The following is a 24,263-nucleotide window of genomic DNA, read 5'->3' on the forward strand; positions in this document are numbered from 1 at the left end:
ATTGCTCAGAAAAAAAAATGATTTTGAATGCAGGTCTTTACAAAGCTGATATGTAGAAAACAAAATGTATTCTTACCTGATAAATTTATTTCTTTTTTGACACAGTGAGTCCACGGATCATCTAATTACTATTGGGAATATCACTCCTGCCCAGCAGGAGGCGGGAAAGAGCACCACAGCAAAACATAAATATCACCTCCCTTTCTTCCCACCACAGTCATTCGACCGAAGTAAAAGGGAAGAAAGGAAGCAACAAGGTGCAGAGGTGCCTGAGGTTTATAACTTAAGAAAAAAACCTGTCTTAAAAAACAGGGAGGGCCGTGGACTCACTGTGTCAAGAAATAAATAAACTTATCAGGTAAGCATAAATTTTGTTTTCTTTCTAATGACACGGTTAGTCAGCGGATCATCTAATTACTATTGGGAATCAATATCCAAGCTAGAGGACACAGATGATAAGGGAGGGACAATACAGGGAACCTAAACAGAAGGCACCACTGCTTGAAGAACCTTTCTCCCAAAGGAAGCCTCAGCCGAGGCAAAAGTGTCAAATTTATAGAATTTTGAAAAAGTGAGTAGAGAGGACCAAGTTTCAGCCTTGCAAATCTGTTTCACAGAAGCTTCATTTTTGAATTCCCAGGAGGAGGAAACAGCCCTCGTAGAATGAGCTGTAACTCTCTCAGGAGGCTGCTGTCCAGCAGTTTCATAGGCAAAACGAATGATGCTCTTCAGCCACAAGGAAAGAGAAATAGCCGTAGCTTTCTGCCCCTTATGTTTCCCAGAGAAAACCACAAACAGAGCAGATGACTGGCGAAAATCCTTAGTCGCCTGTAAATAGAATTTCAAAGCATGTACCACGTCTAGGTTGTGCAACAGACGTTTCTTATGAGAAGAAGGGTTAGGACATAAAGAAGGAAAAACAATCTCCTGATTAATGTTCTGATCTGAAACCACTTTAGGGAGAAACCCTAACTTAGTACGCAAAACTACCTTATCCAAATGAAAAGTAAGGTAAGGAGACTCATACTGTAATGCTGAGAGCTCTGAAACTCTACAAGCAGATGAAATAGCAACAAGAAACAAAACTTTCCAAGATAGCAATTTAGTATCTAAGGAAGGCATAGGCTCAAACGGAGCCTGTTGAAGAACTTTAAGAACAAGGTTAAGACTCCAGGGAGGAGTAACCGGCTTAAACACAGGCCTGATCCTGATCAAGGCCTGACAGAATGATTGTACGTCTGGTACATCCGCCAGACGTTTATGTAACAAAATAGACAAGGCAGATATTTGCCCCTTTAAGGAGCTTGCCGATATCCCTTCTCCAACCCCTCTTGGAGAAAGGACAAAATTCTAGGAATCCAAACTCTACTCCAAGAGAAGCCCTTGGATTCACACCAATGCATATATTTACAACATATATTATGGTCTAGTCACAGGCTTACGAGTCTGAATAATGGTCTCAATGACCGACTCAGAAAAACCACGCTTAGATAAAATTAAGCATTCAATCTCCAAGCAGTCAGCTTCAGAGAAACTTGATTTGGATGAAGGAAGGGCCCTTGAAGTAGATGGCCCTTCCTCAATGGAAGTCTCCAAGGCAGAAGAGATGACATCTCCACTAGGTCTGCATACCAGATACTGCAAGGCCATGCCAGTGCGATGAGGATCACCAACGCCCTCTCCTGTTAGATTCGAGCAATGACCCGAGGAAGTAGAGCGAACGGGGAAAATTTGTATGTGAGACTGAAATTCCAAGGTACCGCCACAGCGTCTATCAGTACAGCCTGAGGATCCCTTGACCTTGACCCGTACCTCAGGAGCTTGGAATTCTGCTGAGATGCCATGAGATCCAGTTCCGGCTGTCCCCATTTGAGAATCAAGCTGGAAAACACATCCAGATGGAGTTCCCACTTTCTCGGGTGAAAGGTCTGTCTGCTCAGAATATCCGCTTCCCAATTGTCCACTGCCGGAATGTGGATAGCAGACAGACAGCAGTTGTGGGTCTCTGCTCACTGAATAATCTTAGTTACCTCTGTCATGGCCAAGGAACTCAGAGTTCCCCCCTGATGGTTGATGTAAGCCATGCATAACTGCAGAGGTCTGAGGTGGAAACGGGCAAACGGAATGATGTCCATGGCCGCTATAGCAGACTGATTACCTCAATACATTGAGCCACTGAGGACCAAGGAGAGGACTGAAACACTAGACAAGAATCGAAAATCTGTCAGAAAAATCTTCATTGATAGGGAATCTATTATGGTTCCCAAGAAAACTACCCTTGTAGTTGGAATTAAGGAACTCTTTTCCAAATTCACCTTCCATCCGTGAGATCGTAGGAAGGTTAACAGCATCTCCGTGTGGGAGTCTGCTTGTTGAAAGGATGGTGCCTGAACCAGAATGTCGTCCAGATAAGGCGCCACTGCAATGCCCTGCAACTGGAGCACCGCCAACAGGGATCCCAGAACCTTTGAAAAAATTATGGGAGCTGTGGCAAGGCCAAATGGAATAGCCACAAACTGGAAGTGTTTGTCTAGGAATGCGAACCTCAGAAACCTGTGATGATCCCTGTGGATGGGAACATGTAGGTACGCATCCTTTAAATCTACCGTTGTCATAAATTGACCCTCTTGAACCAAGGGAAGAATGGAACGAATAGTTTCCATCTTGAAGAACGGTACTCTGAGGAATTTGTTTAGACTTTTGAGATCTAAGATTGGCCTGAAAGTTCCCTCTTTTTTGGGAACCACAAACAGATTGGAGTGAAATCCCAGACCTTGTTCCTGTCTTGGAACAGGAACTATCAGTCCCAGGTTGGATAGGTCCCGAACACAGTATAAGAACGCCTCTCTTTTTATCTGGTCTACAGATAATCTTGAAAGCAGAAACATGCCCATGGCAGGGAAGGTCTTGAACTCTAGTTTGTATCCCTGAGACACAATGTCCACCACCCAGGGATCCTGAACATCCCGAGCCCAAGCCTGAGCAAAGAAGGAAAGTCGGCCCCCACAAGATCCGGTCCCGGATTGGGGGCAGGTCCTTCATGCTGACTTTGAGTCATTAGCAGGCTTCTTAGTTTGCTTTCCCTTGTTCCAAGACTGGTTAGGCTTCCAGCAAGGCTTGAGCTGTTCCTGCTTGTTAGAGGGAGAGGAAAGTGTACCCTTGAAGTTTTGAAAGGAACGAAAATTACTCTGACGTCTTTTCTGTTTATTCCTCTTATCCTTAGGGAGGAAATTACCCTTTCCTCACGTAATGTCAGAAATAATCTCTGCCAAACCAAACAAGGTCTTACCCTTGAAAGGGATCACCAGAAGCTTAGACTTAGATGACACATCCGCAGACCAGGATTTCAACCATAAAGCTCTGCGGGCCAGTACGGAAAAAACAGAAATCTTTGCTCCCAGTTTGATAACTTGAAGGGAAGCATCCATAATAAGAAAATTGGCTAACTTAAGGGCCTTGATCCTATCCTGGATCTCTTCAAGAGGAGTGTCTGTCTAAATAGAATCAGACAACGCATCAAACCAGTATGCCGCCGCACTAGTAACGGTAGCAATATACACCGCAGGTTGCCATTGTAAGCTCTGGTGTACATACATCTTTTTGAGCAACCCCTCCAACTTTTTATCTATAGGATCTTTGAAAAAGCAGCTATCCTCTATAGGAATAGTGGTTCTCTTAGCTAAGGTGGAAATTGCCCCTTCCACCTTGTGGACCGTCTGCCAAGACTCCTTGATAGAGTCAGCAATAGGAAACATCTTCTTAAAAATAGAGGATAGAGAAAAAGGGATACCCGGTCTCTCCCATTCCCTAGCAATAATCTCTGTAGCCTGATCTGGTATGGGAAAAACCTCCACCATGGAAGGTACATCAAAATACTTGTTAAGTTTACTAGACTTCTTAGGATTGACTGCGACAGTAGTGTCAGGGTCGTCCAAGGTAGCCAAAACCTCCTTAAGTAGTAAACAAAGGTGTTCCAGCTTAAACCTGAAGGATACAACTTCAGCGTCAGAAGAAGGAACTACACTGTCTGAGTCTGAGATTTCACCCTCAGATGCTACTGAAGTATCATCCTCCTCAGATTTTTGGGAGGGAACATTCGGAATAGCCACGACCGTGTCAGAAACCGTACGTACTGATTCTTTACATTTCCTCTTGCGCTTTCCCTGCAGCATGGGAAAAGCAGACAATGCATCAGATACCGCAGAAGACATTAGGGAAGCGATGTCTTGCAAAGTCACTCCAGGCGGAGCTTGAGAGGAAGCGCAGGGCACTGTATGTGTGGATGATAGTATTTGGGACACCTGAGGAGAACAGCATCCTTACTAGACAATGTTTGCTCAGAATCAAAAAGTCTATCCCTATAATTTAATGTTCTCTTAATACATGAGGAACAAAAAGGGATTGGTGGTTCAACATTAGCATCCAAACATAAAGTACATGTAACATCTTGCACAGACTTTAATCTACTGTGTAACAAAAAATGCTTTGAATAAATAACCCCTGACAGCCTCTACACCTCAGCTTTAGATCTTGCTGAGGTGCCTACCTGTCCTGCTGGAAAAAACGGAGCCAATAGATCACAGATGGGTTCCGGACTCAAACCGGAGCAATAAACACAAGGTTCGTCACTTGTAAGCCCTGAGACTGTGGCCCCTATTTAACAAAGGTCTTGCGGACCTGATCCGACAGTGCGGATCAGGTCCGCAAGACCTCGCTGAATTCGGAGAGCAATACGCTCTCCGTATTCAGCATTGCACCAGCAGCTCACAAGAGCTGCTGGTGCAACGCCGCCCCCTGCAGACTCGCGGCCAATTGGCGCAAGCAGGGAGGTGTCAATCAACCCGATCGTACTCGTAGGCAATTGTGGCAGTCTTTGTGACCGCTGCTTTATAACTGCTGTTTCTGGTGAGTCTGAAGACTCGCCAGAAACACGGACTGTCAAGCTCCTTTCGGAGCTTGATAGCTAGGCCCCTGTAACTGCAAAGAAATTACACCCCTCCGTACACAGGAAGAGAAGAAAAGAGCACAAAAAGGAAATTTTCAGTGCGTCAGTTAGCCCCGTCCATCATGAGCGTAACGCACTAAACTCACGGTCAGCATGATTACATTAATGTAAAAACCCGCTGGGAGCAAGTAAACACAAACCACCATAAAATGAGCCCATCTCCTCGTCCCCAGTGCCTGCACCACTGCCTAAAACATTATTATTATTCAGTGTCCCATTAAAAATGAATAGTAAAGTGCCATATTTTTCCTGTACAGCCCCAGAAAAATAAAAATAGCACTTACCTCAATAAAGTCTGCCTGGCAGCAAGGCAGCTTACTAGGTTTGAGAGGTCTTCTCCCTCACATGGACCTGTGGAAACAGAAATAAAGACTGAGTAATCTTACTCAGGCTTTCAGTATTAGGGCAGCATTTACTACATGGGAGGCACAGTGAGGATTGTACCCCACAAGTTCCCATTGTTTAAAAGCCACCACTGCTCTACTGAAGAGACTGATGTGGACTATGGCTACAACCTAGGACAAAGCAGCACAATCTTGCACTACTTAAAAAATAATAAAATATTGCTTGAAGAATCTTTCCAGACACCTAACTTTACCACTTCCTTGCTCTAACGTAGGCAAAGAGAATGACTGGGGTTAGAGGGAAGGGAGGTGATATTTAACAGCTTTGCTGTGGTGCTCTTTGCCGCCTCCTGCTGGGCAGGAGGGATATTCCCAATAGTAATTAGATGATCCGTGGACTCACAGTATCATTAGAAAGAAATTACTTTAAAGCTGTGTCTCTCGTGTTATTATAATGCTAGTTCCAAATTATTTCCAGCACTAACTTAATTAAACTCTTTTTGTTTAGCATTTCCTCTCTTCTTTTTCAGGCAAGCTAACAATGATTGTAGCAGAATACATGGAGAACGGTTCTTTGGACTCGTTTCTCAGGGTAAGGACAGGACATTATTATTTCAGAGATCACTATTGTTAGGTAGCAGCCTGAGATAAGGATCCATAAAAGACATACATAAAGGTAGACATGTTTCTATTGATTAAGCTTGTGCTTATCTCCAACAATAGAACACTTCATAATACACATCTATTTCAGTTCTTTTTCACAGTTTTGGTCTAACTTTGCTGTAAGTTTGTAACATTTTGCTTTGTGCATTTTCTATGGTTTTATTTAGGTGCAGTGTGTATGATTCAAAATGTATTTAATGGAGTTCAATAATGAAGCAGCGGTTTCGAGACACACAAGACAAGCACAATGGGGCATATTTATCAAGCCGTCAACCAAAAATACGCTGGAATTCCGCAGCGTAATTGGGGCGAGCCTGATTCGCCTTATTTATCAAAGGCTACAGACCGGCAAAAGTAGAATTTGTGGCGTAACATACGATCCGCCGGTCTCAGTCCGACACAGATCGATGCTTACGTCACTACAGATGTTCCGAATGCAAATTCGGCACTTTCTGACTACTTATCAAATAACTACCAGGTACACTCGCCACTATTCCAGGCCCAGCGTACCTGGAGGCGGCGGATGCCATAGGAATCAATGGGAGTCTGAAAGCAGCAAAGCTTGTGTTTGCTGCTTCCCGATATCCCATTGATTCCTATGGGAGAATAAAAGTTATGTTTACACCTAACACCCTAACATAAACCCCGAGTCTAAACACCCCTAATCTGCCGCCCCGACACGACCACCACCTACTTTATACTTATTAACCACTAATCTGCCACCCCTAACATCGCCGCCACCTACCTAAATTTATTAACCCCTAATCTGTCGCCCCCAACGTCACCGCTACTATATTAAAGTTATTAACCCCTAAACCTAAGTCTAACCCTAACACCCCCTAACTTAAATATTATTTAAATAAATCTAAATAAAATTACTATCATTAACTAAATTATTCCTATTTAAAACTAAATACTTACCTGTAAAATAAACCCTAAGCTAGCTACAATATAACTAATAGTTACATTGTAGCTATCTTAGGGTTTACTTTTATTTCACAGGCAAGTTTGTATTTATTTTAACTAGGTAGAATAGTTACTAAATAGTTATTAACTTTTTAATAACTACCTAGCTAAAATAAATACAAAAGTTCCTGTAAAATAAAACCTAACTTAAGTTACAATAACACCTAACACTAAACAAATTAAATAAACTAACAACAATTAAATACATTAAATTAAATTAGCTAAAGTACAAAAAAACAAACACTAAATTACAGAAAATAAAAAACAAATTACAGATATTTAAACTAATTACACCTAATCTAATAGCCCTATCAAAATAAAAAAGCCCCCCAAAATAAAAAAAACCCTAGCCTAAACTAAACTACCAATAGCCCTTAAAAGGGCCTTTTGCGGGGCATTGCCCCAAAGTAATCAGCTCTTTTACCTGGAAAAAAAAATACAAACAACCCCCCCCAACAGTAAAACCCACCACCCATACAACCAACCCTGCAAATAAATTACTAACTAAAAAAACCTAAGCTCCCCATTGCCCTGAAAAGGGCATTTGGATGGGCAGTTAGCTCTTTTGCAGGCCCAAAGCCCTAACCTAAAAAATAAACCCTCCCAATACACCCTTAAAAAAAAAAAAACACTAACCCCATGAAGATTCACTTACCGGGAGACGTCTTCATCCAAGCGGCAAGATGTCCTCAACGAATCCGGCAGAAGTGGTCCTCCAGACGGGCAGAAGTGGTCCTTGGGTTTTACTGTTGGGGGGGTTGTTTGTATATAGTATAGTGGCAGTGTTTAGTGACAGTATACCAATAAAGCTGGGAAAAAGCCAAAGAGCAGCGAGATCAATGACTGTTAGTTAACAACAGTCCGCTGCTCAACGCCCCGTATTTGGTGCGCAGCTTTTTGATAGCTTTTTTGGTACCTTTGGAGAGCGTCCGCGGGCAGCGATATTAGGTGATCTTAGGCGAGCGTATTGATGCCGTCGAATGCAAGTAAGTTGACGACTTGATAAATAGGCCCCAATGTTTCTATTACAAGTAATGAATATTTCTGTAACTGCATTGACTGGTCACTTAGCATATGTACATATACACTTTGCACCTACATTCAAACCCAGCACCTGTTCAAAGAGCATATATTGCATCAGCAATTACTTTAAAGGGATACTAAACCCCACAATTTTGCTTTAATGATTCAGATAGAGCATACAACTTTAAGCAACTTTCTAACATACTCCTATTATCAATTTTTCTTTGTTTTCTTGCTATCTTTATTTAAAAAGCAGGAATGTAAAGCTTAGGAGCCGGCGCATAAAGCTTGTACATGTACTAAAACATAATGTTTACACTAAGCAGTAATTAAACTATAATTGCATTACTTATCGGGTTTCGAATAAGGCATTAATAGCAGCTCAGAAAGTCATCATAATTCAGTAGAATACAGGCAACTAATCTCACAGATGCTGTATCAGACTTCTCTCCCAGATGTTTCCTAGCAGACTCCCTAGCCTCCCTTAGCAATTCTAATAATTAAATCTCCAGGTTTCCAGATGTGTCAAGCGTTTTGGCAAAATAAGAGTTTTTCTCATAACAAGCAAATATTCGCACACTAGCCTAGCACTATCTGTCTCTTGGAATGTTACATCCCACTCTTTCTAGATAAGAACATCTGCTATGAGAACAGAAAAGAATACAAGTGTAACTTATAGGGGCCGAATTATCAAGCTCCGAATGAAGCTTTAGCAGTTATGGACCGCTGCTCCATAACTTGTCCGCCTGCTCTGAGACTGCAAACATCAATCCACCCGATCCTATACGATCTGGCTGATTGACACCCCCTACTAGCGGCCAATCTGCAGGGGGCGGTATTGCACAAGCAGTTCACAAGAACTGCTTGTGCAATGATAAATGCTGACAGGTTATGCTGTTGGCATTTATCGATGTGCGGCGGACATGATACTCTATATTGTATCATGCACTCTATATTGTATTGTATCACGCCCCAAAATCATATATATATATATACATATATATATATATATATATATATATATATATATATATATAATATATATATATATATATACTATTAATGTATGTATACTGTATATATGTGTTTTAAAAGCAAAGTTTTAATATAAAGTGCCAATACATTAATTATTAATTTAAAAATTTGTACATAGGATCATGAGAAGTTTCCATTACCTTACAGATACAGAGGTTTTTTGGGTTTTTTTTGCTTTAAAAACATAATTTCTGTGGCTTTACTTTGCTGTAGGTTTATAGCGTATTGCTTTGGGGCAGTTTGTACAGTTTTGCCTAGGTCCTGTGTTTGCACAGTTTTGTGTGACCTTATTTTTATTTTATTATACACATTTTAAGATGTTTACTGCCCCGTTAATCTCTGTTTTGTTGAGTGTGGGGCATGAACAAGGATCAAGGTGCACAGAACACTAATGGTATAATATTAATATTTTGTAGTACCTTTGTACCAACTATTTAAATGCAGTTTGGTACAAAGTAACAAATTATATAATATTAATGTTTTACTGTTGTGCAAAGAAAAAGTCATAAGAAAAACTTTTATTTGTATTTTCAGAGCCGTGATGGGCAGTTTACTATTATCCAGCTGGTGGGCATATTACGGGGTATAGGATCAGGAATGAAGTACCTCTCGGACTTGGGCTACGTCCACCGTGACCTGGCAGCCCGTAACATTCTAGTCAATTGTAATCTGGTGTGCAAAGTCTCTGATTTTGGCCTATCACGGATACTGGAGGATGATCCTGATGCGGCCTACACAACAACGGTACAAAGCTGCATTACTTTTACATCTATTCATACTAGATAACACCAGTACTCTGACTCTGTGTAGATCCTGGTATACGGGTCACTCATATAATGGTCTAGGACAGGCTAGTCTATCCTAAAACGGGTTCATAATACTGTATACTAGATAACACCAGTACTCTGACTCTGTATAGATCCTGGTATAAGGGTCACTCATATAATGGTCTAGGACAGGCTAGTCTATACTAAAAGGGGTTCATAATACTGTATACTAGATAACACCTGGTATAAGGGTCACTCATATAATGGTCTAGGACAGGCAAGTGTATCCTAAAAGGAGAGAGTTATAATACTGTATACTAGTTAACACCTGGTATATGGGTCACTCATATAATGGTCTAGGGCAGGCTAGTCTATCCTAAAACGGGTTCATAATACTGTATACTAGATAACACCAGTACTCTGACTCTGTATAGATCCTGGTATAAGGGTCACTCATATAATGGTCTAGGACAGGCTAGTCTATACTAAAAGGGGTTCATAATACTGTATACTAGATAACACCTGGTATAAGGGTCACTCATATAATGGTCTAGGACAGGCTAGTCTATCCTAAAAGGAGAGAGTTATAATACTGTATACTAGATAACACCTGGTATAAGGGTCTCTCATATAATGGTCTAGGACAAGCTAGTTTATCCTAAAAGGGGTTCATAATACTGTATACTAGATAACACCTGGCATAAGGGTCACTCATATAATGGTCTAGGACAGGCTAGTCTATCCTTAAAGGGGTTCATAATACTGTATACTAGATAACACCTGGTATAAGCATCACTTATATAATGGTCTAGGACAGGCTAGTCTATCCAAAAAGGGGTTCATAATACTATATACTAGATAACACCTGGTACAAGGGTCACTGATATAATGGTCTAGGACAGGCTAGTCTATCCTAAAAGGAGGGGGGGTCATAATACTATATACTAGATAACACCTGATATAAGGGTCACTCATATAATGGTCTAGGACAGGCTAGTCTATCCTAAAATTGGTTCATAATACTGTATACTAGATAACACCTGGTATAAAGGTCACTCATATAATGGTCAAGGACAGGCTAGTCTATCCTAAAAGGGGTTCATAATACTGTATCCTAGATAACACCTAGTATAAGGATCACTCATGTAATTGTCTAGGACAATCTATTCTATCCAAAAAGGAGGGGGGTCATAATACTGTATACTAGATAACACCAGTACTCTTACTCTGTATAGATCCTGGTATAATGATCACTCATATAATTGTCTAGGACATGCTAGTCTATCCTAAAAGGAGGGGGTCATAATACTGTATACTAGATAACACCTGGTATAAGGATCACTCATACAATGGTCTAGGACAAGCAAATTGATCCTAAAAAGAGGGGTTCATAATACTGTATACTAGATAACACCTGGTATAAGGATCACTCATATAATGGTCTAGGACAGGCTAGTCTATCCTAAAAGGAGGGGGTCATAATACTGTATACTAGATAACACCTGGTATAAGGATCACTCATATAATGGTCTAGGACAATCTAGTCTATCCTAAAGGAGGGGGGTCATAATACTGTATACTAGATAACACCTGGTATAAGGATCACTCATATAATGGTCTAGGACAAGCTAGTCTATCCTAAAAGGAGGGGGTCATAATACTGTATACTAGATAACACCAGTACTCTGACTCTGTATAGATCCTGGTATAAGGATCACTCATATAATTGTCTAGGACAGGCTAGTCTATACTAAAAGGGGTTCATAATACTGTATACTAGATAACACCGGGTATAAGGGTCACTCATATAATGCTCTAGGACAAGCTAGTCTATCCTAAAAAGGGTTCATAACACTGTATACTAGATAACACCTGGTATAAGGGTCACTCATATAATGGTCTAAGACAGGCTAGTCTATCCTAAAAGGGGTTCATAATACTGTATACTAGATAACACCAGGTATAAGGTTCACTCATATAATGGTCTAGGACAGGCTAGTCTATCCTAAAAGGAGAGAGTTATAATACTGTATACTAGATAACACCTGGTATAAGGTTCACTCATATAATGGTCTAGGACAGGCTAGTCTATCCTAAAAGGAGAGAGTTATAATACTGTATACTAGATAACACCTGGTATAAGGGTCACTCATATAATGGTCTAGGACAGGCTAGTCTATCCTAAAAGGGGTTCATAATACTGTATACTAGATAACACCTGGTATAAGGTTCACTCATATAATGGTCTAGGACAGGCTAGTCTATCCTAAAAGGAGAGAGTTATAATAATGTATACTAGATAACACCTGGTATAAGGGTCACTCATATAATGGTCTAGGACAGGCTAGTCTATCCTAAAAGGTGAGAGTTATAATACTGTATACTAGATAACACCTGGTATAAGGGTCACTCATATAATGGTCTAGGACAAGCTAGTCTATCCTAAAAGGGGTTCATAATACTGTATACTAGATAACACCTGGCATAAGGGTCACTCATATAATTGTCAAGGACAGGCTAGTCTATCCTAAAAGGGGTTCATAATACTGTATACTAGATAACACCTGGTATAAGGATCACTTATATAATGGTCTAGGACAGGCTAGTCTATCCTGAAAAAGGGGTTCATAATACTGTATACTAGATAACACCTGGTACAAGGGTCACTCATATAATGGTCTAGGACAGGCTAATCTATCCTAAAAGGAGGGGGGTCATAATACTATATACTAGATAACACATGATATAAGGGGTCACTCATATAATGGTCTAGGACAGGCTAGTCTATCCTAAAATTGGTTCATAATACTGTATACTAGATAACACCTGGTATAAAGGTCACTCATATAATGGTTTAGGACAGGCTAGTCTATCCTAAAAGGGGTTTATAATACTGTATACTAGATAACACCTGGTATAAGGATCACTCATATAATTGTCTAGGACAATCTATTCTATCCAAAAAGGAGGGGGGTCATAATACTGTATACTAGATAACACCAGTACTCTGACTCTGTATAGATCCTAGTATAATGATCACTCATATAATTGTCTAGGACAAGCTAGTCTATCCTAAAAGGAGGGGGTCATAATACTGTATACTAGATAACACCTGGTATAAGGATCACTCATACAATCGTCTAGGACAAGCAAATTGATCCTAAAAGGAGGGGTTCATAATACTGTATACTAGATAACACCTGGTATAAGGATCACTCATACAATCGTCTAGGACAAGCAAATTGATCCTAAAAGGAGGGGTTCATAATACTGTATACTAGATAACACCTGGTATAAGGATCACTCATATAATGGTCTAGGACAGGCTAGTGTATCCTAAAAGGAGGGGGTTATAATATTGTATACTAGATACCTGGTGTAAGGATTGCTCATATAATGGTCTAGGACAATCTAGTCTATCCTAAAAGGAGGGAGTCATAATACTGTATACTAGATAACACCTGGTATAAGGATCACTCATATAATGGTCTAGGACAAGCTAGTCTATCCTAAAAGGAGGGGGTCATAATACTGTATACTAGATAACACCAGTACTCTGACTCTGTATAGATCCTGGTATAAGGGTCACTCATATAATGGTCTAGGACAGGCTAGTCTATACTAAAAGGGGTTCATAATACTGTATACTAGATAACACCTGGTATAAAGGTCACTCATATAATGGTCTAGGACAGGCTAGTCTATCCTAAAAGGGGGTTTATAATACTGTATACTAGATACTAGATACTAGATAGCTTTAGTGACCACCATCCATGCTAACTCGTTGTTTGCTGTGCCGCAATGACTCAATTGCTGGGGCTGCTATGCATTACTTTTGCTTTTCTTTTTACCTGCCAATAAAAACTGTGTGCTCTTAAAGACTTCAAGAAGTGCCGGATTCCATTATTTCCTTGTCTCTCACTCATATAATGGTCTAGGACAAGCTAGTCTATCCTAGAAACGGTTCATAATACTGTATACTAGATAACACCTGGTATAAGGGTCACTCATATAATGGTCTAGGACAGGCTAGTCTATCCTAAAAGGGGTTCATAATACTGTATACTAGATAACACCTGGTATAAGGGTCACTCATATAATGGTCTAGGACAAGCTAGTCTATCCTAGAAACGGTTCATAATACTGTATACTAGATAACACCTGGTATAAGGGTCACTCATATAATGGTCTAGGACAGGCTAGTCTATCCTAAAAGGAGAGAGTTATAATACTGTATACTAGATAACACCTGGTATAAGGGTCACTCATATAATGGTCTAGGACAGGCTAGTCTATCCTAAAAGGAGAGAGTTATAATACTGTATACTAGATAACACCTGGTATAAGGGGTCACTCATATAATGGTCTAGGGCAGGCTAGTCTATCCTAAAAGGAGAGAGTTATAATACTGTATACTAGATAACACCTGGTATAAGGGTCACTCATATAATGGTCTAGGGCAGGCTAGTCTATCCTAAAAGGAGAGAGTTATAATACTGTATACTAGATAACACCTGGAATAAGGATCACTCATATAATGGTCTAGGACAGGCTAGTATATCCTAAAAGGAGAGAGTTATAATACTGTATACTAGATAACACCTGGTATAAGGGTCACTCATATAATGGTCTAGGACAATCTAGTCTATCCTAAAAGGGGTTCATAATACTGTATACTAGATAACACCTGGTATAAGGGTCACTCATATAATGGTCTAGGACAGGCTAGTCTATCCTAAAAGGGGTTCATAATACTGTATACTCGATAACACCTGGTATAAGGATCACTCATATAATGGTCTAGGACAGGCTAGTCTATCCTAAAAGGGGTTCATAATACTGTATACTAGATAGCACCTGGTATAAGGGTCACTCATATAATGGTTTAGGACAATCTGGTCTATCCAAAAAGGAGGGGGGTCATAATACTGTATACTAGAAAACACCAGTACTTTAAGTCTGTATAGATCCTGGTATAATGATCACTCATATAATTGTCTAGGACAAGCTAGTCAATCCTAAAAGGAGGGGGTCATAATACTGTATACTAGATAACACCTGGAATAAGGATCACTCATACAATGGTCTAGGACAAGCAAATTGATCCTAAAAGTAGGGGTTCATAATACTGTAAACTAGATAACACCTGGTATAAGGATCACTCATATAATGGTCTAGGACAGGCTAGTGTATCCTAAAAGGAGGGGATCATAATACTGTATACTAGATAACACCTGGTATAAGGATCACTTATATAATGGTCTAGGACAATCTAGTCTATCCTAAAATGAGGGGGTCATAATACTGTATACTAGATAACACCTGGTAAAAGGATCTCTCATATAATGGTCTAGGACAGGCTAGTCTATCCTAAGTGGAGAGGATTATAATACTGTATACTAGATAACACCTGATATAAGGGGTCACTCATATAATGGTCTAGGACAGGCTAGTCTATCCTAAAAGCAGGGGGTCATAATACTGTATAATAGATAACACCTGGTATAAGGATCACTCATATAATAGTCTAGGACAGGCTAGTCTATCCTAAAAGGAGAGGGTGATAATACTGTATACTAGATACGTAACACGTGGTATAAGGATCACTCATACAATGGTCTAGGACAAGCAAATTGATCCTAAAAGGACAATCTAGTCTATCCTAATAGGAGAGGGTCATAATACTGTATACTAAATAACACATGGTATAAGGATCACTCATATAATGGTCTAGGACAGGCTAGTCTATCTTAAAAGGAGGGGGTCATAATACTCTCATCCAAACATTTTTTCTGGCCCTCCTGAACTTGTGTACTCTATATGGGGCCGATTTATCATCGGTCTGTCCAACATGATCCGCTCATTTATCATTGCACAAGCAGTTCTTGTGAACTGCTTGTGCAATGCTGCCTCCAGCAGATTCGCAGGCCAATCGGCTGCTAGGAGGGGGTGTCAATCAGCCCGATCGTATAAGTTTGGGCGGATTTCTGTCCACAGCCTCAGAGCAGGCGTGCCAGTTAAGGAGCCGCAGTCTTAAGGGAATAATGTGTGACTTATTGTTCTAAGTAATTCAAGCTTTTTTTATTTCATACAACATGAGTTTAAGTCATTTCACTTTTCTTGCAAATCACACATTGTCAATTATGGTATTTTGAGTTCTCATTTATGGTATTGAGTTCTCATTTATGGTATTTTGAGTTCTCATTTATGGTATTATGAGTTCTCATTTATGGTATTTTGAGTTCTCAATTATGGTATTTTGAGATCTCATTTATGGTATTATGAGTTCTCATTTATGGTATTTTGAGTTCTCATTTATGGTATTATGAGTTCTCATTTATGGTATTTTGAGTTCTCAATTATGGTATTTTGAGATCTCATTTATGGTATTTTGAGTTCTGATTTAAGATATTTTGAGTTCTCATTTATGGTATTTTGACTTCTCGTTTAAGATATTTTGAGTTCTCATTTATGGTATTTTGAATTCTCATTTAAGATATTTTGAGTTCTCATTTATGGTATTTTGGGTTCTCATTTTTGGTATTTTGAGTTCTCATTTATGGTATTTTGAGTTCTCATTCATGGTATTTTAGTTCTCAGTTAAGGCATTTTGAGCTCTTATTTATGGTATTATTAGCCGTAGATGAATTTCTGTGCATTATACGAGCATGAACAGTATTGAAATCATTGGGTTGAGGACAAGTGAAAACAAATAGTTCTAATGTGATCTCCAACTTTCTCATCTTAAGATTGTTCTTTATTCTTAGTTCTTTTCAGTTTTATGTTACATCCAGGAGATTCTAAAAAATTTTTTTTTTAGGGTGGCAAAATTCCCATCCGTTGGACAGCACCTGAAGCCATCACATACCGCAAATTCTCTTCAGCAAGTGATGTGTGGAGCTATGGCATTGTTATGTGGGAGGTTCTTGCCTACGGAGAGAGGCCATATTGGAATATGAGCAATAGAGATGTAAGTAGACTCTACAACGTTCAGTGCATTCCTGTGTAGCTTCTGTCTGTTATATACTTCTTCTTTAACTCTTTTTCTGCTGAACTTTTTCTATAAAACAATGGAATGTTGTACAGTATGCGTATATTACATACAAAATGATGTTTGTTCAGAAGACCATGCACTTAACATAAACATGTAAATGCTAGATATACCATGATGTAGGAAAATGTTATCATTAAAAAATTAAATGTATGCTAACCCTTCTAGGGCCACTAGCAGTTTGGATTCTGCATCTACATTCTGTAATAATAATCAGCAGTTTCATAATATAACTTGATATATAATAAAGCACACAAAGTTCTAATTTCAACGAAAGGGGATACTGATTACATTATAGAAAGTTGTACCTTTAACTGGCAAGAGAAGAACCAGAAAAAATTATGAAGTGCCTGTGTTACCAGTCATTTTGTCATTGTGTGTGCTGTTATTGTGTATGTGCGTGATGACATCCATGTACACTAACCATTATTCCACTGACCATTTAAAATGGCCAACTTTTTGCCACCTAATTTTATTGCCTAGAACAGTGATGGCAAACCTTGGCACTCCAGATGTTCCAGTACTACATTTCGCATGATCCTCGACTGTACTTCAAAGTGCCTAAGCATCATGGGAAATGTAGTTCTGAAACATCTAACTCAAAATTAAATCCTTCATCAAATACATTCATCATTTTTAACCAATCCCATTCCTGTTTTTAGTGAGTGACATTACCTCACTCTTCATCAATCCACAGGCCCTGGGTTACCTGGCTTGTTACTGGGTTAAACAACACTCCCTAGTACCAACTTCACTGCTTCTTGACTGACATTCTCCAATAGTCTCATGAACTCTACTGTGCATCACTCTGTATTATCAGATGTGCACTATGTCTACATATCTTGTTTGAAGCATTTTTTGGGGGCTTTACATCCTAGCTTGGATTTCCCATTCCTTGGTTGTCCTGGTCTTTTAGAATCTTTTTATTATCTCTGTTCTGAGGATAATTTTTACTTTAGCCTTTGATATATTCTTTATGAACAAACATATGCTGCCTGACCTTTCATGTGAATGCTTACTCTTTGAATTGCTTGCTGATTCTTTTACTGGTCCCTGTGGAGCCACATTAAGACATTATAAGGCCCTAGGCATGTGGCTGACAAGGGCTCTAGGGCTTGATATTTGATCTGAGGTCTGAGGCAGCATGTAACTGACAGGGGCTTCAGGGCAATGGGACTTAAATTAGGTCCAATAACAGTCCCTATTAACACTCTTCGGCCCCCCTCTGCTAGTCCAGTATATTTATTGAGGGTAGCTGGTAACTCTAGGGAGAAGTGTGGGCAACTGATGAGCAGGAGAATTAAGAGGGAGTGAAGATTGGATAAATAATTATGACGGGAGATGGTAGGATATTAGCGAGAGTAAGAGAAGAAGGTGGCTGGATAAAATGTGTGAACAGTATATGCTATATACACCCGTGCATAACAAAGTATTATATTAGCGGTACATGAGGGATAAAGCAAGGGAGGTACACAAGGTGAAGATGCAGAAAGGAAGGTTCTTAAAAGATAATTCAATAAAAAAAGATGATGGAATTCAAGAGTCTTTGATTTCTGCCTGCAGATAGAGGATCAGCTAGGATTATTAGTGATACTGCATGCTTTGTACCTGCTCTTACAGCAGAGTTCCCTGTTGTTAAGGATCCTAAGCAGCTAGGTTGCATTGTTCTTAAAGGGACATGAAAGTCTAAATTAAACTTTAATGATTCAAATAGAGATGCAATTTTAAAAACTTTCTAATTTCATTTTTTATCAAATTGTATTTTTTCTGTATTCTTTGTTGAAGAGCATACTGGTATAGAAGGGTATTTTGTCTCTAGGTGATTAATTCAGTAGAAGAAGGATATCGTCTTCCTTCCCCGATGGGATGTCCCACTGCACTGCACCAACTCATGTTGGATTGTTGGCAAAGAGACCGAAATGAGCGTCCTCGATTCTCGCTCATTGTCAGCATTTTGGATAAACTCATCAGGAATCCAGAGAATCTCAAAGCCAGTGCAACAGTGAATCGGTAGGTGCAGATTTGGTGTTTTCAAAGAAAATATAATTAAGTCAATGTCATTATTCATATTTGATATTGAATAATATGTCTTTGCTCAAAACAGTTGTAGTTATACAGTTATCCTCTGTTAATCTCAGATTTATCTGTAACAGCTCTTACTTTTTTTTTTTTTTTTTTTTCTCAGTTTGCTGACATATGTTGGTAACATGTAGTTTCCAACATCCTATAGGGTTTCAGGACGGACTATACTAGGTTATCATGTGCTTGCTGACATAGTGACACCATATTCTAGCTGCTAAGTGTCTAGATGACACCGGATTTAGTCACTAGGGGATAATGATAGAATAAAAGGATACAACAAGAAACAATAGAGTCGATTCCAATCTTTTCAATTTCAATTGTTATTTTTTTACTATCAAAGTGATCACAATCTTTTTGAGTCAAACACAGCCAAGATTGTTAACAAACACAATATTTGATCGAATTTTTACCACAATGGGACATGAAACAGCCTGTAATAGATGCTTTTCACTGAAAAAAAAATGGGTTATAAGGGGTTAACTGAGTCTGTGAGGCCTATTTATCAAGCCGTCAATTGCAAATACGCTGGAATTCCGCAGCTTAATTGTGGAGAGCTTGATTCGCCTTATTTATCAAAGGCTACAGACCGGCAAAAGTATAGTTTTGTGACGTAACATACGATCCACTGGTCTCAGTCCGACACAGATCGATGCTATACGTTATTACAGATGTTCCGAATGCAAATTCGGCACTATCTGACTACTTTTGCAAGTTAACAAAAATCTACCAGGTACGCTCGCCACTATTCCGGCCCAGCGTACCTGGTTTTCAATCCGCTACCTGGAGGTCGGCAGATGCTATAGGAATCAACACCACCCGCCACCTTACATAAAGTTATTAACCCCTATCCCGCCGCTCCCAGACCCCATCGCATCTAAATAAAGTTATTAACCCCTAAACCCCTGGCCTCCCACATCACTACCACTTCTAAACCTATTAACCCCTAAACTGACAGCCCCCCACATCGCCATAAACTAAATTAAACTATTAACCCCTAAACCTAACAACCCGCTAGCTTTATATTAAATATTAACTCATCCCTATCTTATAATAAATTTAAACTTACCTTTAGATTCAAATTAAACTATATTAAACTATTAATTAATCTACCCTAACTGTTATACTAAAATTATATTAAACTATATTAAACTAATTAATTTAATCTACCCTAACTATTATACTAAAATTACATTAAACTATATTAAACTAATTAATTTAATCTACCCTAATTATACTAAAATTACATTAAACTATATTAAACTAATTAATTTAATCTACCCTAACTATTATACTAAAATAACAATAAACTATATTAAATTAATAATTAACCTACCCTAACTTTTATACTAAAATTACAATAAACTGCAATTTAAATTAACTATTATATATTTAAACACCTAACCCTACTCAAATAATTTTAATCTACACTAAAAATTACAAAGTTACAAAAAACTAACAACTAAGTTACACAAAAATAACAAACACTAAGGGCCCTATGAAAATAAAAAAAGCCCCCCCCAAAATAAATAAAAACCCTAACCTACAATAAACTACAAATAGCCCTTAAAAGGGCCTTTTGCAAAGCATTGCCCCAAAGAAATCAGCTCTTTACCTGTAAATAAAAAATACAAATACACCCCAACAGTAAAACCCACCACCCACACAACCAACCCCCCAAATAAAAACCTAATCTAAAAAAACCTAAGCTCCTCATTGCCCTGAAAAAGGCATTTGGGATGGACATTGCCCTTAAAACGGCATTTAGCTCTATTGCAGCCCAAACCCTAACCTAAAAATAAATCCCACCCAATACACCCTTAAAAATTCCTAACACTAACCCCAGAAGATTCACTTACAGTTTTGAAGATCCAACATCCATCCTCCAAGAAGCCGGCAGAAGTCTTCATCCAAGCGGCCAAAGTCTTCACCCAGACGTCATCTTCTATCTTCATCCATCCGGCGCGGAGCGGCTCCATCTTCCAGACATCCGACGCGGAGCATCCTCTTCTGATGACGGCTTCTTTGGAATGAAGGTTCCTTTAAATGACGTCATCCAAGATGGCGTCTCTTAGATTCCGATTGGCTGATAGAATTCTATCAGCCAATCGGAATTAAGGTTGAAAAAATCCTATTGGCTGTTGCAATCAGCCAATAGGATTGAGCTCGCATTCAATTGGCTGTTCCAATCAGCCAATAGAATGCCAGCTCAATCCTATTGGCTGATTGCAACAGCCAATAGGATTTTTTCAACCTTAATTACGATTGGCTGATAGAATTATATCAGCCAATCGGAATCTAAGGGACGCCATCTTGGATGACGTCACTTAAAGGTACCTTCATTCTGTTTTAGTCGTCGCCAGAAAAGACAAGAATACCGTATTTTACAATTCCATAGATGCGAGTATGAAACAAAAACATAGCGTGATTGGTAAACACCATTTCTTGAAGTGGCGGTTGTAATTTCCATTTTCTCGTGTTTCCTGCAGATCCTGTTAGCTGTTATCCATCTATTAAATACAGACACATATAGTATGTAGATCTCTGTTCCGCCCAATACTGCAGAACTATACAATAGTGCTGAATATAGTTGTAATGAATGAATAGACCATATATTGTATTGATATATATAAATATACTATCTAGTCACAATATCTGATCTGAAGTTTTTCTGTTACCGAAATGGGTGTTATCGTCTGCATTGTGATTATTCATGACTTGAAAAATACGGAAGAGAAGTAAAAGAAAAAAACGCATATAAATGCGATTAGAAGAATTGGAATTAGCCTCAACATCTATTATTTGACTTCAGCAAATAGTTTTGAAAATGAATGTCTTTCAATGTTCAGAATGTTTTTGCTGTAAGCATAAGGCTATATTCAATGAAAATTATCTTAAACCACAGAAATGTAACCTTTTCCATTCTGATTACAGCTTCACCGCACCCCCCGTTTGGACAGAGGGAATTTTTGATTTTGCCAGTTGTGCTACAGTTGACGACTGGCTGGACTCCATTAAGATGGGGTCTTACAAGGAAAACTTTGTTATGGGTGGATATTCTTCTTTAGGAATGGTGATGCGAATGAACATAGAGTAAGTACAAAGTTGCACAAGCACACGATTGGGTGCTATCTTAAAATGTGCAAAAAGCAGAGCCCCTAGTTCCTTCTGCATCATATTTTTATAATAGTGCTCTATCTTAGCTATGTATTATTGCCTTGATAGAGCTCATAATTTCATAACATTCTGTGTTCCTTAGGTTCTGTATATATACGTCCTGTATCTCTCTATAGTGTGGCTGCAACTGCTGGTTTTTATAGGACAGTTAGATCAAAACTCCCAAAAATGTTATATGACATTGTAATAAATATTTTATACACTATACTTGTTGGGAGGAATAATAGGTGGAATTTGCGCAGACACCCATAACCCTAAACAATTTATTTTTTCCAAAAGTTGGCTTTCGAGACTATGAAATTGCAGTAGGTACTTTGTCAACATCAGGGAAAAATGTTATTGTCTTTAAACATAAGAGAATTGAAACATAATTGATATCCACTTGCAAAATATTATGGATATCCACAAATAAAAATAAAGGGGAAAGAAGTGAAGTGAAGGTGCATCTGGAGGTCTTCAACTAAAATTAACCCCCAGTTTTCAGTCTGTAGAAAGTTAGGGAAAAGGGGGAACCTCCTCAATGCATACACTGTAGTGATACCTATGTCCTTGAGGATATCCTCCTACCTGCAAGCATCTAGGGCTGCTAACCATGTCAGCCAATTTATTACTGTGGACAGGACAGAAGACCACCATACTAGAGTTTTCACATATTTGATAGCTTGGTTACCACTTTTGACTTGATTGAATATTTGAAAACAAAGAATATTTGTAAGATTTGCAACAAAGGTTTCCAGCTTCTACAGCAATCAAGGCAGTGTACAGTCAATGTTTGCTTTATGGGTGTGATTTATATTGCTTGATTGATCCAGTAAGAATAAAAGAACATAATAACAAATCATAGGATATTGCTATATGCCCTAAAAACATTCAGGTAGGTGGATGTATTTGAGCACATAGGTATCAATAAAATTGTGTTTTTAGATTTATATCAATTATCATTTTACACTTTCCTTTAGTGGTGTAAATTGTTGTTTATTTGGAGAGTAGTTGGGATTCAAAAAGGTTCCTAATTAATCTGTTTTTGGTAAATAAAATCTATTTGTCCCACAGCGACATCAGACCGACTTGGAATCTCATTGATAGGACCACCAGAAGAAGATTCTAACCAGCATCCAAATTAGTGAGGGGCACAGTTGATAAACACGCTAGGACCCAGAATGCATTATGATCAACATCATTCAAACTGTGACTTGAAGAAGACCTATTCCAGAATGAGGAAAACATACAAAACATATGTCAACCGTTTAGAATGTGAACAGAAATGGAGGTGACATTTTTTGGTTGCTTTATGTACTTTATAGAAAAACAGACGTCTGAGCAGATATTAACGAGTGAGGGATATGGGCCTCTCCATGGTACACTGTGCGACCATTTGCACTTTCCTGTTTCCTGATCCTTGCATTCATCCTCAGTCTGTCAGAGTGTTTTACCTGCAGGTCTCCAGAGCTGCAGATTTAATACAGCAATAGAATTGCATTTTCACGGCTATAGCGGGTGCTTTTCGTATTACAGGGGTATATTCTTGTTCTCTATTTTAGCTGCTGAGTGCAACAGCTGGTTGCTAATCTGGAGATACTCCAACTGTGTCACCTTATTTTGTGTGAGTTTAGCTCGGGTCACAGTTTATACCTCAGCTCTTATTAGTGGCTGCAAAGATTTATAATGATATTATTGTGAATATAAAAGAAGGAGCAAAGATATCCTATGGTGATCTGATTCTGTGGCTTCGGTTCTATTTTTGGAGCACAGTTCTATCAGAAAGGACTATAAGCACTTTATTTTTTTCTACTGCCAGGTTGGAATTCAGATATTTGCTCTGCTGGGACAAAGGATACTGGACAGAATGAAAACAAGCCACCAAAACTATGTGATAAATATGAGGGTCTCCTGACCCAGTGTTAAAGAACGTCATAAACTGTAAATCATCTGTTTTGGCAATGCCAGAGAGCAAATAAATCATGCAAGATCATTGCCAGTATTATGGTAAGCTACAAAGATTACGGGCCCTGGGGACAGTGTCACAGAACAACTGGACAGCAGTGATCTGCATATTAGAGGTCAACAGACCACAAAGAGCTTGAAACCAAACTGGGGCGGAAGCCTAGAAGATCCACAGAGATCAAAAACACCTTTGTTTTCCACCATGGATG

The 24,263-nt window shown here is 39.0% G+C and overlaps 1 protein-coding gene across 1 annotated transcript in view; it reads left to right on the forward strand.

Annotated features, from left to right (window-relative positions):
- EPHA8 (EPH receptor A8) overlaps positions 1–23,384 on the forward strand; it is a 261,148-nt gene extending 237,764 nt beyond the window's left edge. The window contains 8 exon segments of the mRNA XM_053690913.1: positions 5,880–5,941; positions 9,571–9,780; positions 16,624–16,773; positions 18,674–18,864; positions 21,868–22,037; positions 23,173–23,198; positions 23,200–23,238; positions 23,241–23,384. Of these exon segments, the coding sequence (XP_053546888.1) occupies positions 5,880–5,941; positions 9,571–9,780; positions 16,624–16,773; positions 18,674–18,864; positions 21,868–22,037; positions 23,173–23,198; positions 23,200–23,238; positions 23,241–23,384 (992 nt within the window).
- Positions 23,385–24,263: the final 879 nt, after the last annotated feature.

This window comes from Bombina bombina, chromosome 8, assembly GCF_027579735.1.
Source record: "Bombina bombina isolate aBomBom1 chromosome 8, aBomBom1.pri, whole genome shotgun sequence".
In the NCBI taxonomy this organism is placed as follows: Eukaryota; Metazoa; Chordata; class Amphibia; order Anura; family Bombinatoridae; genus Bombina; species Bombina bombina.